The sequence below is a fragment of the Mus pahari genome, chromosome 13 (genome assembly GCF_900095145.1).
Source record: "Mus pahari chromosome 13, PAHARI_EIJ_v1.1, whole genome shotgun sequence".
Lineage (NCBI taxonomy): Eukaryota > Metazoa > Chordata > Mammalia > Rodentia > Muridae > Mus > Mus pahari.
Genome location: NC_034602.1, coordinates 26,382,509 through 26,399,133, shown reverse-complemented (window position 1 = coordinate 26,399,133; position 16,625 = coordinate 26,382,509). Strand labels below are relative to the sequence as shown.

The 16,625-nt window shown below is 42.8% G+C and overlaps 1 protein-coding gene across 13 annotated transcripts in view; it reads right to left on the bottom strand.

The window, feature by feature from the left end:
• The window catches only part of Depdc5 (DEP domain containing 5), a 128,199-nt gene that overhangs the window by 23,341 nt on the left and 88,233 nt on the right, over positions 1-16,625 (bottom strand). For 8 of the 13 annotated variants that reach the window (XM_029545144.1, XM_029545146.1, XM_029545142.1 and 5 more), the window contains 5 exons: positions 13,133-13,238; positions 9,874-9,939; positions 4,145-4,189; positions 3,863-4,014; positions 124-201 (listed from right to left, as the gene is read on the bottom strand). In XM_029545144.1, coding sequence (XP_029401004.1) covers positions 124-201; positions 3,863-4,014; positions 4,145-4,189; positions 9,874-9,939; positions 13,133-13,238 — 447 coding nt within the window. The remainder of the gene's footprint in view (positions 1-123; positions 202-3,862; positions 4,015-4,144; positions 4,190-9,873; positions 9,940-13,132; positions 13,239-16,625) is intronic. The other 5 variants (XM_021210251.2, XM_021210250.2, XM_021210253.2 and 2 more) reach the window with 2 other exon arrangements.

Sequence of the window (16,625 nt, the reverse complement as noted above, 5' to 3'; positions counted from 1 at the left end):
TAAGCAGTAGAGTAAGGCACAACTACCCGTGGTAAGCAGTAGAGTAAGGCATAACTACCCGCCCACACCACCACAGCAAGTCTTCCCTCTGCCCATGCTTTCTAAATGTGCCCCGTCACTTACGAAGGATGCTTCATGGCTTCCAGAATCTCCACCAGGGTAGAGGATGACGTAAGAGAGCTTGCTACATGCTGCTGAGAGCTGTAACACAGAGCAGAACAGAAAAGGGCACACAAGCCATGAATGGGCTTTCAGTTTCAGTGCTGTGGACCGAACCCATGACCTTACACAGTTTAAATAAGCAAAGTAGGCCTGGCAGTGGTGGCACATGTCTTTAATCCCAGCACTTGGGAGGCAGAGGTGGGAGAATTTCTGAGTTCGAGGCCAGCCTGGTCTACAGAGTGAATTCCAGGACAGCCAGGGCTATAGGAGAAACCCTGCCTCAAAATAAAAAAGGAAAGTAATTTTGTATCTAAACACAGCAAGCACCCTTACAAAGCACTTCCCTCTTTAATCACTTTGCTCTTTCATTTTTATTCTGTTATTTGTGTACTTATCGCCTATGCAAGTCAGAGGAAGGCTTTGGATTAGCTGAAGCTGGAGTTACAGGTAGCTGTGAACTAGGAACGTGGGTGCTGGGGCTCACGTCCTTTGAAGAGCGTGGCAGCTTATGCACTGAGGCACATCTCTAGCTCCATTAACAAGTACACATCCTAGAAACTTGGGCTGCTCTGGTTCTGCTTGATGGCCTCTCACATGTTACTTAACCTTGACCAATCAAAGAATGCTGTGTGGTAATTTTAGGTGAGTGCTTATAGGACAGAGTCTTGGAATTATCACTAAGCAGCTGCAGGACCCTGGATCACCTTGATTTTTATTTTTTTTATATGAGAAGGGGTCAGTGCTATTCATGCCTCTCAGGGTGCTGTGGGGCTAACATGTAAACCAAGGTACAAGATTGACATGTGTGCTGCCTAAAATGGTAGCCAATGCTAAAGCAAGTCAAACTAGCTAAGGGAGCTGACAGGTCCAGGAGGCGGGAAGCTTCAGGACCCAGATCTGCATTCAGGTAGTCACATTCCAAAGCCCTGATCTCCCTACCACTTGCTGCCAAGTGCTGCCTAGAAGGTGTGACAGTGATTTAAACATGCTTAAAGCTGCTGTGGTGGCACACGCCTGTAATCCCAGCACTCAGGAGGCTGAGTTGGGAGGATCAAGAATTTGACACCAATTTAGGCGACTTGGAAAGACCTATTACAGAGATGGGGGCGAGGCAATCTGAAACAAAAGAGGGGGGGGGAGAGAGAGAGAGAGAGAGAGAGAGAGAGAGAGAGAGAGAGAGAGNAAGAAGAAGAAGAAGAAGAAGAAGAAGAAGAAGAAGAAGAAGAAGAAGAAGAAGAAGAAGAAGAAGAAGAAGAAAGGAGGAGGAAGAGGAGGAGGAGGAAGAGGAGGAGGAGGAGGAAGAGAGGAGGAGGAGGAAGAGAGGAGGAAGAAGAGGAGGAGGAGGAGGAAGAGGAGAGGAGAGAGAGAAGAGATACTCAGTAGCTGTTGGAAATCCCTCAAACTTTTCCCTTTCTCCTATTCCAATCTTCTGAATACCTATTTGCAAAGAGGGGTTATGGGGCATTTCAGGACTGGGTGCAGTATTTCACAATCTCAAGCTATAGGTTAATCCCCAGCACTACAACAAAAACCTAAAACCAGAATCTCAGGGTTAGAAAAGGCCTTCAAAAACCTTTGAAGGAAACTTCCTTCTAACCCTGAGTTTGAGTTCAAGTGTGTAGTCAAGAGATGGCCTTCTATTCAGGAACACCTTCAAAGGCAGACAACTCAGCCTTTCCAAATACAGCTGTATCGGTTGCTACTAAGTTCCATACCATGAAATGAAATGTACACTGTGTAATTTTCAGTCATGGGTCCTGCTTTTTTTAAAAAAAAAAAAAAAAAAGATTTATTTATTTATTATATGTAAGTACACTGTAGCTGTCTTCAGACACTCCAGAAGAGGGAGTCAGATCTTTTTAACGGATGGTTGTGAGCCACCATGTGGTTGCTGGGATTTGAACTCCGGACCTTCAGAAGAGCAGCCGGGTGCTCTTACCCACTGAGCCATCTCACCAGCCCATGAGTCCTGCATTTGCCTACCACATCATTTCTGGTCTTTTTACTTTGTGGTTTGAAAAAAAAAAAAAAAAAAAAAAAAAAAAAAAAAGGCCCTATAGACTTATAAGAGTGGAACTATTAGGAGGTGTGGCCTTGTTGAAGTAGGTGTGGCCTTGCTGGAGGAAGTGAGGTCTTAGAGGCTCAAGCAAAGCCTGATGGCTCTCTGTTTCTTCCTGCTGCCTGTGGATCTGGGTATAAAACTCTTAGCTCCTTCTCCAGCATCATGTGCTGCCATGCTCTGGCCATGATGATAATAGACTAAATTCTGAACTGTAAGCTAGCCCCAATGAAATGTTTTCCTTTATAAGAGTTGCTGTGGTCACGGTGTCTTCACAGCAATGAAACCCTAACTAGGACACACTTCCAGCCTCCTGAAGTTCCTTTCTTCCAAAGGCAGAAAAATCCTGCTTCTCTACCCTCTCGAGCAGCGAGGAAGCACATTGATGTACTCTCCTCGGGCACAGTCTGCAGCCCCTCCAATCTCCTCCACAGCTGGGTATGGTGAGGACTTGGGCCAGAGAGAAGTTAGAGGAGAAAAGCTAGGCCTGAACAAACAATCCCTCTACTAGCCAAAACGAAGTGGTGCAGTGGTGGATGCAGTAGAGGCAAAATCAGTGCACAGTTTATGATGTAATGAAATGCAGTGACTGCCAACAGGGACCAGCTTGTGAGTATCCGAGAGCAATGGCTACCCTCAGGGAGAGAGGTGTAAGAGTCAAGTTTCTCAGATCATATAGCCAAGATCTGCTCAGTCAGGACAGTAACACAGTAAGAACAAACTAAGTAGGACTGCTATAAAGCAACCACAGCCAAGAAAGAAAGAAAAAAACGTTCTCAAAACTGACAACTCTGTGGAGTTGGTTATTTATTTATTTTTTAAAAAGAGGATTTATTTCTTTATTATATGTAAGTACACTGTAGCTGTCTTCAGACACCTCAGAAGAAGGCATCAGATCTCATTATGGATGGTTGTGAGCCACCATGTGGTTGCTGGGATTTGAACTCAGGACCTCTGGAAGAGCAGCCAGTGCTCTTAACCACCGAGCCATCTCCCCAGCCCGGAGTTGATTATTTAATTCTCCCTTTGCATAGGTTCCAGGGTCACAGTCAAGGCAGCGGGCTTGCAAGGCAAGCATCTTTACACACTGGGCCATCTCATCAACTTGGACATTGTGGCATACACCTTCAATCCCAGAAGCACTCAGGAGGCAAAGGCAGGTGGATCTTTGTGAGTCTGAGGCCAGCCTGATTTACAGAGTGAGTTCCAGGAGAGCCAGGACTATGTAATAGAGAAACTCTGCTTAAAATGAAAAAAAAAAAAAAAAAAAGCATGGACACTTACTACGCAAATGAGGCATAGGTAGTCCCCTTCTCTGGATACTTAGGAACAGGAAAAGCCTCATTTATGCACAGTGTGTGACTGACTCACTGCTACTGCACTTCCTTACTGACTTGCACTTGTGTAAAGCATTCTGAACAGAACTGACAAGATGGCTGATACTGTCTACATCTCTGAGAGAACACAGATCCAGATCCTCCACCCGCCACTTGGGTGTGAGGACTGATTCCTTTAGGGTCCCACATATGACCTTGTAGCAGACAGAACATGGCGAAAAGCTTTGGACTCCCAATTGCTATGCCTTTGGTTAAAGTTTCCCCCATCCCATGAGAATGTCAGCTTGGTTATTTTGTAGCTCACCTGCAGTCACCAGAGTTTGCAGAGGGAAAGGCCTGTTCTATGTTCTGGGAGTTCCCAAAGGTCTGGTTGTTGCCTCTATCCATGGACTGGCACATGCTGACCCCTAAACTGGTGCTGTCTAGCACCAGAGGAGCTGTCTGGTCCACAGATGCCTGCCGAAAGGTAACAAGTTAGTGCATGGATCCAAAATTAACCAAAAGGAAACAGTAAATAAGCTATTCTGGTTTATGAAGTCAACAGACATTTTATACATATTCATGCATGTACAGTGAAGCTACTTACACATAGGGTTTTTCCATTCCTGCCATTTTCAGTCCCCACTGGTCCCTGGTGGAAGAGCCAAGAGTCTAGAGAACATACCCAGTCCTGGGTATACTGCCTTGTCAGAGAGATTAAAGACTCACTTTCTCTAAGCCAAGGCAGACAGAAGCCAGTCAGTCACAGTAACCTTAGAACCACAGCTATGACTTCAGTCCCAGACTCAAATCACAAGACTGGCTCTGAAGGACACTCCCCATAAAAAGAACACAGTAGGCTGGGCAAAGTAGTGCAGGAGGATCTCTGTGAGTTTGAGGCTAGCCTGGTCTATACAGAGAGTTCCAGGTCAGCCAGAGCACTATCTCAAAAAAAGAAAGAACATAGAAGTCAGGATCTTAAGAGATCAAGAGGAGGAAAAAGAAATTTGGAGCAGACAAATGGGTTGGCATCCCAGGAGGTGCCTTCCATCTACCATGACTCAGCCTTCCACCCCAAGCCTTTCCGGTACCTGACAGTGACACATTCAGCTTTCTGACAGTTCAAACTTCAGAGGCATCTCTAAGTGTTCTCCTCTAGCTTCATCGGCTAGTTTTCTGCCTCCCCTTGGGAAATTTACATGCCACAGGTCACGCTCTCCCTCCATCTGGGAAGGCTGGAACAGGATGGTAACTGGCCTACAACTACAGCCTTTCTCCTGAACAGCACCTTTGAGCCATTAATATTTGCTGCATCTCTCTCAAATCCAATTCCAACCTAGTTACCCTGTTACTCTGAAATCTTGCACATCTCTGTTAATCACACCGTGAACTAACTCTTGAGAACATGTCTGACTTGTGATCTCCACACACACCAGCTACTCACCAAGTCTACCCTTCCAGTCTAGTAACTTTACTCTTTGTAGAGTATTATGAGTTTGTTGCCCTGTGGTTCCTTATTTCCCTGGCTAAAATCGCACCTCAACAGGTCTTCATGGGTCTCAACCCTCCTCATGCTCTGGCCCTTTAATACAGTTCCACAGGCTGTGATAACCACAAGATTATTTTCATTGCTACTTCATGACTGTAATTTTGCTACTGTTATGAAATACAATGTAAATATCTGATAGGCAGGATATCTAATATATGACCCCCACAAAAGAGTTGTTTGAGCCAGGCGTGGTGGCGCACGCCTTTAATCACAGCACTTGGGAGGCAGAGGCAGGTGGATTTCTGAGTTCGAGGCCAGCCTGGTCTACAGAGTGAGTTCCAGGACTGCCAAGGCTAGACAGAGAAACCCTGTCTTGAAAAACTAAAAAGAAGAGTTGTTTGACCTGTTTGACCCCTAAAGGGGACAAGACCCACAAGTTACCTTAATGTTGCCTGACTATCCATTCCCGCACTGGCTTCCGAGTGGCAGACTTCACTGCTGAAGGAACCGCTCAGAGAGTAGTCTGCTTGTCTCATTTCATTTAAGGCCACTAAAGTGCAGGACTGTGCCCCACTCACCTAAATCCCTGCAGCATCACTAATGGTCACCTCTCAGACCAAATATTTACAAAGAATGACTAAGCCTTCTAAAAACCAACTAAAGCGGGGCTGGTGAGATGGCTCGGCAGGTAAGAGCACCCGACTACTCTTCCAAAGGTCCTGAGTTCAAATCCCAGCAACCACATGGTGGCTCACAACCATCCGTAACGAGATCTGACGCCCTCTTCTGGAGTGTCTGAAGACAGCTACAGTGTACATACATATAATAAATAAATAAATCTTAAAAAAAAAAAAAAAAAAAAAAAAANTNAAAAAAAAAAAAAAAAAAAACAACTAAAGCCTCAACGTACAGTTCTTAAATAAATCCTCCAGACAGAACCTTCTCTTATATCAGATATTTTGTTACATGATGTAAATATCTATTTCTAAAACTGGGCTTGTCATCTCAGCACTACTGCCAGTTGGGATCTATTGAATCTTTGTCACAGGGTGGCCTGTGCGCTGCGCCAATCCCACACATTAGATGTCAGCAATACTACCCACAGATGTGTTAAAAATGTTTCTATATATTATCAACTGTCCCATAAGATAAAAATTGCCCGGCTCTAATAGAACCACTGTGATTTCCCACGGCAAAGTTCAATGATTTAAAAAAACAAGACAAAACAAACAAAAAAGACAACCAGATAGGCTTCAATGGATGCCATCGACACCCAGAGAAGTAGAGCAAGAGGCAGCTGCAGTAACCAGTCACCATCTGGGTACAACCACTGAGGCTTTGGAACAAGCCAACGCCTTTCAGATACTAAACATGTTGGGCTACATCTCTCTTGCAACTATTCAACTCTTCACAAGAATATTGAAGCAGCCATTTGTCAGTGAAAAACCAAAACCAACCAACCACCCAACCTAAGAAAGCAAAGAAACAAAATGAGCTGGGTGTGGTGAACACATGCAGTCCCATCACTTGGGAGCCAGAGATGGGGATCAAGAGTTCAATACCATCCTTGGCTACATGGTAAGTTCTAGAACAGACTGCATGGGCTACATGAGACAATGTCTCAAAACAAAAACAAAAAAGCAACAGGGAAAAGAGGTGGGGTATGTGCGCCTGTGCGTGTGCGTTTCTATCCCATAAAATTTTATTTAAAAGAGCAAAATGTTGGCCCAGGTTTGTCCCATGAATGTCTTCTGACTTCTGCTCTGTATCACATGCACCTACCTTTTATGGACGCAAATTTCGTTCAGATCCTAACACCAGAAAATGTTGTTTTCCTGAAAATACTATTGTCTTTTTTGTCTGACCACTCTGAATCTTAGGATGATGTTTCCTATACTTTGGCTACAGGAAGCTTAGAGCTGAAATTAGCACAAAATTCTAGCTGCTTTACAAGGTCTTACCCTATATTGGTTTGTTCCCCGCCCCCTTAGATTTCCCTCATAGGCATATGAGGCATAAGAAGAAAGCACTAGTTAGACTTAGTTGGTTATTACAAAGGAAAAAACTGGCCAGTGGTGGCCCACACCTTTATTCCCAGCACTCAGAGCCAGAGGCAGGCAGATCTCTGAATTTGAGGTCAGCCTGGTCTACAGAGCGAGTTCTAAGACAGCCAGGGCTACAGAGTGAAGTCCTATCTCAGCATCCCCTTCCCCTCGAAAGACTCCCAAGTGAAGCTGTGAGGGAGATGTAGGGTGAAGGAGAGGGCAAAGGCTGTGAAAATATGTGTAAATAAAGCCAGGTGCAGTGGCACACACCTTTAATCTCAGACGCAGAGGCAGATGGATCTTTGTGAGTTCAAGGTGGCCTGGTCTATAGAGAGAGTTCTAGAGCAGCCAGAGTTTTATTCAGGGGCCCAGTCTCAAAACCAACAACAAAAAAGACAGATAAGTTAAAAATTCAACTCTTACAAAGTCCCTATACAATTTTTCTCGATACAATTAAATTGCATACTTTTGTTCTTTTTATTTTTGTTATTATAAAATATACAAAACCATTTGACATGATTTTTCTAACATACAGTGGAGTAAGAAGGCTACTTTCAAATCTTGACTTTGGCACTATGCCAAAGTACTTTAGTATAAACTATGCTTTAGAGCTAATTATGTTTTAGAATCCATTTCTTCATCTATGGAATTTTATTTCTTGGAGGTAATGGTGTCTTTACACCAAAGGGTGGCTAAAAGGATTGAAGCTGAATTATGACAATTTAATGCATATTTGTCTGTTACTCTTTGGTAATTTCATATATGAATATAGTATATTTAAATCACAGCCATTTGTCCTCCCTTTCATGGTCGATCGAATCTCTTAAAATAAACAACATAGTATTTATGTATAACCTATACAAATCATCTTGCATATATTCACATGCTCAACCTTCTGATATTTCAACACAACACAGTCACCTACAAAGTCAAACACTAGAATCACACAGTCCAGTTACATAACAGAACACAGAATTTTAAAAAATTAAATCTCCTAACATTTCAAATTTGTGATTCAAATTTGGTAATTGGGATGTACTCACAACTGTCCTGCAGTGCAAGCAGCCCACAGGCTGCAGGTTGGACACTTGCATGACTTTAAATCATCTCTAACTGACTTGTAACACCTAATATACAGAACAGCTATGAGAGCAGCTGTTACACTATACTGTTTGGAGAATAATAAGCTACAGGAAAAGTCTGGACATGTTCAGAATAGACATAAGTTTTCTCCCCCGATATTTTTGATCCACGGTTGATTATGGATGGATGTGGAGGACCAATTATACTAATTCTAATCAAGGCTGATGTTGACTGTACACTGATCACCTATCTAGCATCATGCTGTTCATTTACATATGCAAGGTTAGAGGTTTATTTCTAAAAACATAGATATTTCTTATTGTTTCTTTTCTTTTTTTTTTTTTTAAGATTTATTTATTTATTATATGTAAGTACACTGTAGCTGTCTTCAGACACTCCAGAAGAGGGCGTCAGATCTTGTTACGGATGGTTATGAGCCACCATGTGGTTGCTGGGATTTGAACTCTGGACCTTTGGAAGAGCAATCGGGTGCTCTTACCCACTGAGCCATCTCACCAGCCCAAAATGACCCATTTTAAATCACTAATAAATTACTATTTCCTCTTACAATGAAGATTACATTTTATAACATCAGGTGTGAAACACCTCTCATTCAAATGGATAGAATGGAATCACCAATTCCTCTTTGAAACTGACTTCTATTTACTATTCCCAGCGGTAGAAACTTATCCACTTTTACAGGTTGTTACAAAGGTTGTGTTTATAAAGCACTGGCAAGGTGGTAGTTCAGTGAACTGCTTTTCTGACTTTCACTAAATAAGGATTCCTTGACCTCTCCCACGGATCCTTACAAGCCCCATTCTCCTTAGCTAGACCCACTGTGCATAAACCCTGTTCATTCTTTCAGATCTCTGTAACTACTTCTCTACAGCTCAGTTCATATAATACTTAGAGGCCTCCATAAAGAGCAGGGAGCCCTATTTGCCTTCAAAGAGCAGTCAAAACAGTAATTATTGCTAATTACAGAGTGGGTCTTGAGTCAAGCCTTGTGGGTCATGGGCTTAAATCCCAGTTCTCTGTACTGTAGAAAGCAACTTCTTGGTCCTTTATTTCTCCACTTATAAAACTGGAGTAACACTTTTACTATTAGGCTATGTGGTAAGGTGAGACGAGAGCATGTGCTAGGCATGTGGTAAGTAAAGAATTGTAAGGCCTAAGAAGCCCTCAATGACTTCATCCCAAGCTTTCATTTGACAAATAAATGAAGCCCAGAAAGCAAGCGAGCTGCTCAGAACCACACACCATTAGCCTATGATATAGCTCATGCCTATTTATAAATGATGGTGTTTTTGTTCCATACCACTTCCTGCCATACTGTTTTAAATTTATCTTGGCTGTATGAAGAGGAGAAAAATAAGTGTTCAGTCCTTAAATATACACGCTTCATGATGCTTATAAAATTTAAAAGGGCAGATGCTGCAGTGCGGTGACAATGAGAATCATGGCAACTGGTGGACCACACAAGCAGCAATGAGAAGCACTTGGTCCAGCGCTGGTGTGGCAGGCTGTCCTCTCACATACATCTCTCCCATTCTCCTTTGCTGCTATGAACACCAAGATACCTTAGAGACAAATCCAATTTCAGCTGCCCCTCAAATTTAGATTCAGTCCAATTTTATCTGCTTAGAGGTACACAGAAGGCCAGCCTGAGCCTTCTGCCAACAGGATGGGCATGCACAAGCTGGAGTTTAGACTAACCTGAGGGTAGAAGGCAGATGATACTGTGCGTGGGCTGCGGACAAACTCCATAAAGAAGGCCCCGTCCTGAAGTCAGAGGAGGAGGAAGCAGCAGCAGCAGCAGCAGCAGCAGCAGCAGGTGCAAGAAAGCCAAGAAATGGATTGTGCATGAGAGGAGAGGGGGGATGAAAAATAAGTAAATAAATAAATGAAAACAAGGAGGGAAGAAGAAAAACCAGGACGTGAGGAAATGGGGTAGGGGTGGAACAGGGAGAAGGACTGACCCAAAAAGACAATATCCAAATGCAAAGCACGAGCAAGAAACCACATCTCAATCAGCAAAATAGCATCCATGTGGGTAAAAGCACCAGAGCTGGAAGGCACACCAAGCTCCTGACTTGTGTGTACCCAGGGCTTGGATACTTTGACTTCCTTCAGACCTATGGCAAGGAAGAGGGACAGCCCCAGAGCAGTGTCAGGAATAGTGGGGGTAAAGGCAGAAGTGACATCTTGTCCTGTCTGGCTGGGTAACAGCCTTCTAGGAGAGACACTGGAGCTTAAGATTTCTTCTCCCTGTTAGTTACTAAATGTGGCAGCAAAGAATCAATGAGAGAAAAGTCCTGTGTGATCTGTGTGTATGGGAGTGTGAGAGGCAGCAGTACCTGCTACAGCCTGGGTGATGAAATCAAGAAACTAAGACATAAAGTCAGGTACATAAATAAGCACTAATGCAATAGGCTTCCTGAAGCAACCACCCCCTCTCTACTCAGGGCTGGGTTTAAATGTACATGTATTTGAAGCAAAAGTGACAAAAAGGAATCTCAAAGATGTTCTGGGGCTGGAGAGATGGCTCAGCGGTTAAGAGCACTGACTGTTCTTCCAAAGGTCTTGAGTTCAAATCCCAGCAACCACATGGTGGCTCACAACCATCTGTAATGGGGTCTAATGCCCTCTTCTGGTGTATCTGAAGACAGCTACAGTGTACTTATATATAATAAATAAATAAATCTTAAAAAAAAAACAAAAAACAAAAAAAAACTCAAAGATGTCCTAATCCTTCAAAGCCTTTGCTTGGCACGCATGACTGTCACTCAGTACAGGAGTGGTAACTGATTGGGGTCTCTACTCTCCATCAGGTCTAGAAGTAAAACAACGGAGACATTTGGTGTTCCTTTTATCATCATGCCAGCATCTCCCAACAGCCACTGCAGACTCCAGTAGCACACCCTGCAAAAGCATGACTGAAAACGCAGCTGCATCATGGACACCGTAAGAGGCGCTGTCTCCAGGCAGGCTACCAGGGTATCTCATGGCATGTTTGGTTCTGACTCTCTAATCTTGGAAGACAAACCCCAGCAGCATGGCTTTCAGAGTCAGATGAGGACAGCGAGCATCCAGAAGAACAGCCTAGTTTGTGATCTCGAGTGCATGCCAACCTTCCTACAATTTCTCTACTTTCCCATCTTGTCTTTGGCTCCATCTCTAATCCCGAGAAATGATATATGTATAGAGGTCAGAAAAGGGCTGGTAGACATTAGTCCATCCCTGATCTAACAGCTGAGGCACTGATAATACTGAGACCTATGTCACAGAAATGAGATCAAGGGTTTTTTTTTTTTTTGTTTTGTTTTGCTTTATTTTGGTTTTGGCCGACAGAACATTCCTTTGTACAGGGACTCTCCTTCGGACCTAAAGCTGTTCCTCTGAGCAGGGCTAGTAAACCACCATTAAAGAGTAGATCTGATCACTCTTTTATGACTTTAGATGCTCATAGAAGCACTTATGCAGTCCCTTTATTTTGCCATGAAGTCTGAAATTCATACACAGTGTTGCTGATCTCTGCTCCACGGCCTCCACGCTGCCTACTGTTTTGGTTGATACTTTTCTCATATTTTAATCCCTAGAGTGTAATTCTAGTAATTTATATGAAAGTAATTAATCAGATTATAGTCAAATAACTGCCATAAAGAACTTCATTAGCATTGTTTAGAATTTGACATGCTGTAGATTAAATTTTACAGAATTGGTAGTATCTACCCCTACCCTAGATTCTCTCTATGTAGCTCTGACTGTCCTGGAATTTGCTCTGTAGACCAGGACATCCTCCAACTCAGAGCTCTGCCTGCCTCTGCTTCCTGAGTGCTGGGGTTAAAGGCGTGCCCTACCACACCCAGCTAAAATTTACCTTGAAGATGAGAAACCATTTACATTTTAAACAAGTTTTCTCTGTATATTTAGTATTGGGAATCAAACCCAAAGCCTTGAGTATATAGACTGACTGTTCCACCTCTAAGCCACATTCCTAGTACAAAATTACTTTCAACATAGTATTTTAGGGACTGAGAGTTTAGTTCAGTTGTAGACTACTTCCTAGCACATAAAAGGCTTTGGTTGAATCCCTAAAACTTAAAAAACAAAAAAAACAAAAAAACAAAACTTGAAAACAATGACAAACTTTTAAGATATGAGAAAAATTAAAAAATATTAAATTAGATGTAAGATATGGCCAAAATTATGAAAAATAAATGCCCAGACTCTCTTTCATCTCCCTGCGGTAAAAGCTCAGAAACCACAAAATCAGCACAAAAAACTGTCTGAACTTCTCAGAAGACACAAAAGTCTGACCCAGGGTTGTCTGCCATTCTGTTGTACTTGCTAGGCATTACAAAGGCCTAAGCCGGGCGTGGTGGCGCATGCCTTTAATCCCAGCACTTGGGAGGCAGAGGCAGGCGGATTTCTGAGTTCAAGGCCAGCCTGGTATACAGAGTGAGTTCCAGGACAGCCAGGGCTACACAGAGAAACCCTGTCTCGAAAAACCAAAAAAAAAAAAAACAAAAAAAAACAAAAAACAAAGGCCTAAACTCTCAAAGGTTTGTTTGCATTTTTTCTTTCCAAGTATTTCTCAGGAGTTTTCAAACAAGCAAGCAAACAAACAACAAACAAAAACAAGGAACAGGAGCTCCATTATCAGAAAGAACAGGCTTGTGTGGGTGGTGCTTTAGGGACTTCCAATTCCACTCCAGTAGAGTGAAGGGTTAACACTAAAGAACAACTACACTGCAAACTGCAAAGCTCAAGTCAGATCTCAGTCTGTGTGGTTCACATGCTGCACCTGAATAGAAATCCACTCACTACCATCAGTAAGAAGGTCCCCTGACGAAGGGGAACAGAACTAAAGAGGCTTTGAGGGAGAATAGCTAGAGCATCAGTACAGTTGATCCTGCACTCATGGCTCTGGAGAGCACACAGGAATAGTCCCCTGCTGGCGAGCCACCTTTACCTTGCGTGGGCTGTCCACATAGGTGGGAGTCATGGCAACACTGCTGTTCTCAGCTGGCTGAGTGGAGCTCTTTCCGTGCACAGTCATCTGCTGCTCTCCCAGGCTCCTGAAGGAAGGAAAACACATGACTGCAGCTTGCTGAGAGATCAGAAGAATCCACGTTCCTTTAGATGAAGTCAGCACTGATGTTTCCACCTTTAAACATGCTTCTCTCTGACTTGCTTTTCCTCAGGCCCTACCTGGCACCCTTAATACCATTAAACTGCCCCCACTGCAAGACTGGGTTTCTCTGCCCAGGCAATTAGACTGTCATCAACAGCCTGTACAGTATATCATAAAATGGCCCAGTTAAGGAACATTCTAGGATTGACGGGTAGCTCAGTAGGTAAAGGTGTTGCCACCAAGTCTACCAACCTGAGTTTGATCACTGAACCCACCTGGTGGAAGGAAAGAACTAACTTCTTTAAGTTGTCCTCTGACCTCCCACACGTACTGTGCCATTTATGCATGCCCTTCCCAATAAATGTTATCAAAAAATAAAAACCATTCCAAGGAGCAGGGTGTGGTAACACACACTTTTTTAGTCCTAGGTGAATCTCTGTGGGTTTGAGGATAGCCTGGTACATAGTTTCAGAACAGCCAGAGCTGTATAATAGAGACCTTGTCACAAAAAGACCAAAAAATAAGAAATAAGCATTCCAAGAAAGATCAAATATCCTGTCTCCACTTGTATGTAGAACCTATATTTAATATATACATATGTATGGATGTAATATTATGTGTGTATACATATATATATGTATGTATGTACACACACATAAAAGCAGAAAGAGCAACATGAGGGAGGAGGTGGAACAGGATAAGGGAAAGGGAAAAACAGGCAAGTACAGGGAGTGGGGCTTTGGGTAAGGCATATTTTATAACAAAACATATGGTTTTATTAATTTATCTTTTTATTTATGTATTCTATGTATGTGAGTACACTGTCGCTGTTTTCAAACACAGCAGAAGAGGGCAATTACAGATGGTTGTAAGCCACCATGTGGTTGCTAGGATTTAAACTCAGGACCTCTGGAAGAGCAGTCAGTGCTCTTAACCTCTGAGCCACCTCTCTAGCCCAAAACCTATGTTTCTTAAAACCTTTTTTATACTAAAATTTTAGTTTAAAGAAAACCATTGTGGGAGTAGAGAAAAGGCTCAGTGATTAAGACAACAGCGATTCTTCGAGAAGACCCAAGTTTAATTCCCAGCCCCCACACGGTGGTTTAACTTCAGTCTCAGGGGATCCAGTGCTTCCTTCAGGCCTGCTTGAACACCAGGCATGCATGTGGTAACACAGACATATATGCAGATAAAACACACATACCATAAAAAAGGCTGACCAAGATGGTCACTGGAGACTTGGAGCTTCAGGACAGTCTAAGTATCAGTAAGACCTCACTTGTCCAGCAAAACACAGCCTAAAACTCAGCACTGTGGTGACATGCAGTATCTACTAACTAGGGGGATATGTGTTAGTTCTGTATATTTTAAAGGGATTTATGTTAATTTTCTGACATAATTATATTCCCTCTTTCCCCAAGTCATAAAGTAAAAGAAATATAATTTTCTTATATCTCATCTTATCTCAAGTCTGATGTAGATTAATGCATAGCTACATGTTTGGTTTCCAATTTTTCCCCAACTAAAATTAACCAAATGCAATTCATCACAAATAATATAAAGATGGTTTAAAGTATATGGAAGATTTAGAAAAAAAAAAAAAACAACAACAAAAAAACCTGATCATGGTAGCACACCCTATAATCCCAGCACTGGGAAGGCTGATCATGAGTTCAAGTCCAGCCTAAGATACGTATCAAAAACAAAAGACGAGGGCTAGAGATACAGTTGAGTAGTAAAAGTCCTGCTGAGCCCGTGCGAGGCCATGTCATGTACTCAATCCCCCACACCTTGTTCCTCTGAGAAGTAACTGTCAATTCCTGTATGTTGTTTTTAGATCTCATTCTACTATGTGGTAAGTTTGAAAAGACTCATACAGTTTTGCCACTGTGGTAATATGAAGAGAATCTCCTCCAGTTATCTGTGAGGTGACTCACATCCCCATGTGGATACACTAACTCCCAGAAAACTGGGTCCTCTTCAAGAGCAGCCAGCGCTCTTATCTACCAAGTCATCTTTCTAGCCCCTTCAGCTTTTTTTTTTTTTTTTTTTTTTTGAAACAGGGTCTCATGCAGCTCAGGCTAGCCTTGAAATTTCTATGTAGATAAGGAAGATCTAAAGCTCCCCATTGTCCTGCTTCTACTCCCAGCCACCCCCCACCCCCCAGTATGGGAGCTATAGGTGTGTGCTACCATGACTGGGTTGCTTTTTTTTAAATCTCCCACGTTCTTTAAACTATCTTTATATTTTTACGATATCCAATATAATATAAATACTATATTATAACACAGCACTGTTTAGGGTATATGAAAAAAGTCTATACATTTAATACAGACTATTTAAAAGAAAAAAAATCTACATTTATTGATTGATTGATTGATTGGGGTAGGGTGTAGCTCATGCCACAACACTCGTGTTCAGAGCTAGAGAACCATCTATAGGTGTTTACGCTCTCCTTCTACCATATTGGCTCTGGGGAATGCAGGTCATCAGGCTTGGCAGCAATACCCACTGAGCCATCTTGCTAGCCTCATATTTAATTTCAGATCAGTGGATGAGGGAACGTACAAATGCATCACCCACAGAGAAGGAGAATCCATTACACTGCTGCAGTGGATACGTCACGGCCACATCCTTAGGATATTTCCCTCAGCACCTGGGCACATTATCTAAGTGGCAGAGACAGCTCCAACTGCAGAGCAGTGGCTTAAGCTCATGCCCCTCCCCTGAAGAGCCATAGCTGATGAATGCTGTGTTGTCAAAACCCAGATTACCTCTGAAAGCTGCACCTTCTAGTTCCAGTGCTCACATAGTACCCTTGAGGCTGTCACTGGGTACGTGACAGTATAGTGCCCAATCTTGTTTCTTCCTATTCCTTCCCACAGGTGTTGAACCTAAGAATTCTCCTTAATAAACAGCTTACATCATATCTAGGTCTGTTTCCCTGGCAACCTAATCTGTAACATTTCTCATTCTGACTCCATGTGGGTAGGTGCAGAGATCAAGCCCGGGTTCTCATGTCCAGTATAGCAAGCGTTCTGCCGCTTTTGTTACCTGGCTGGGAGATAATAAAATATAAATAAAAGGCAAATAAACAAAAGCAGGGGATAATTTATAGGCAACCCTGCACATTCAGACATTCAAATTACACACCCGAAAACCACTTTGTTTCCTCTATTTCCCTGTGTACTCACGCTAATTACCTAGAAACAAAATTCACATACGCGCCTTTAGTCCCAGCACTTGGGAGGCAGAGGCAGGCGGATTTCTGAGTTCGAGGCCAGCCTGGTCTGCAGAGTGAGTTCCAGGACAGCCAGGGCTATACAGAGAA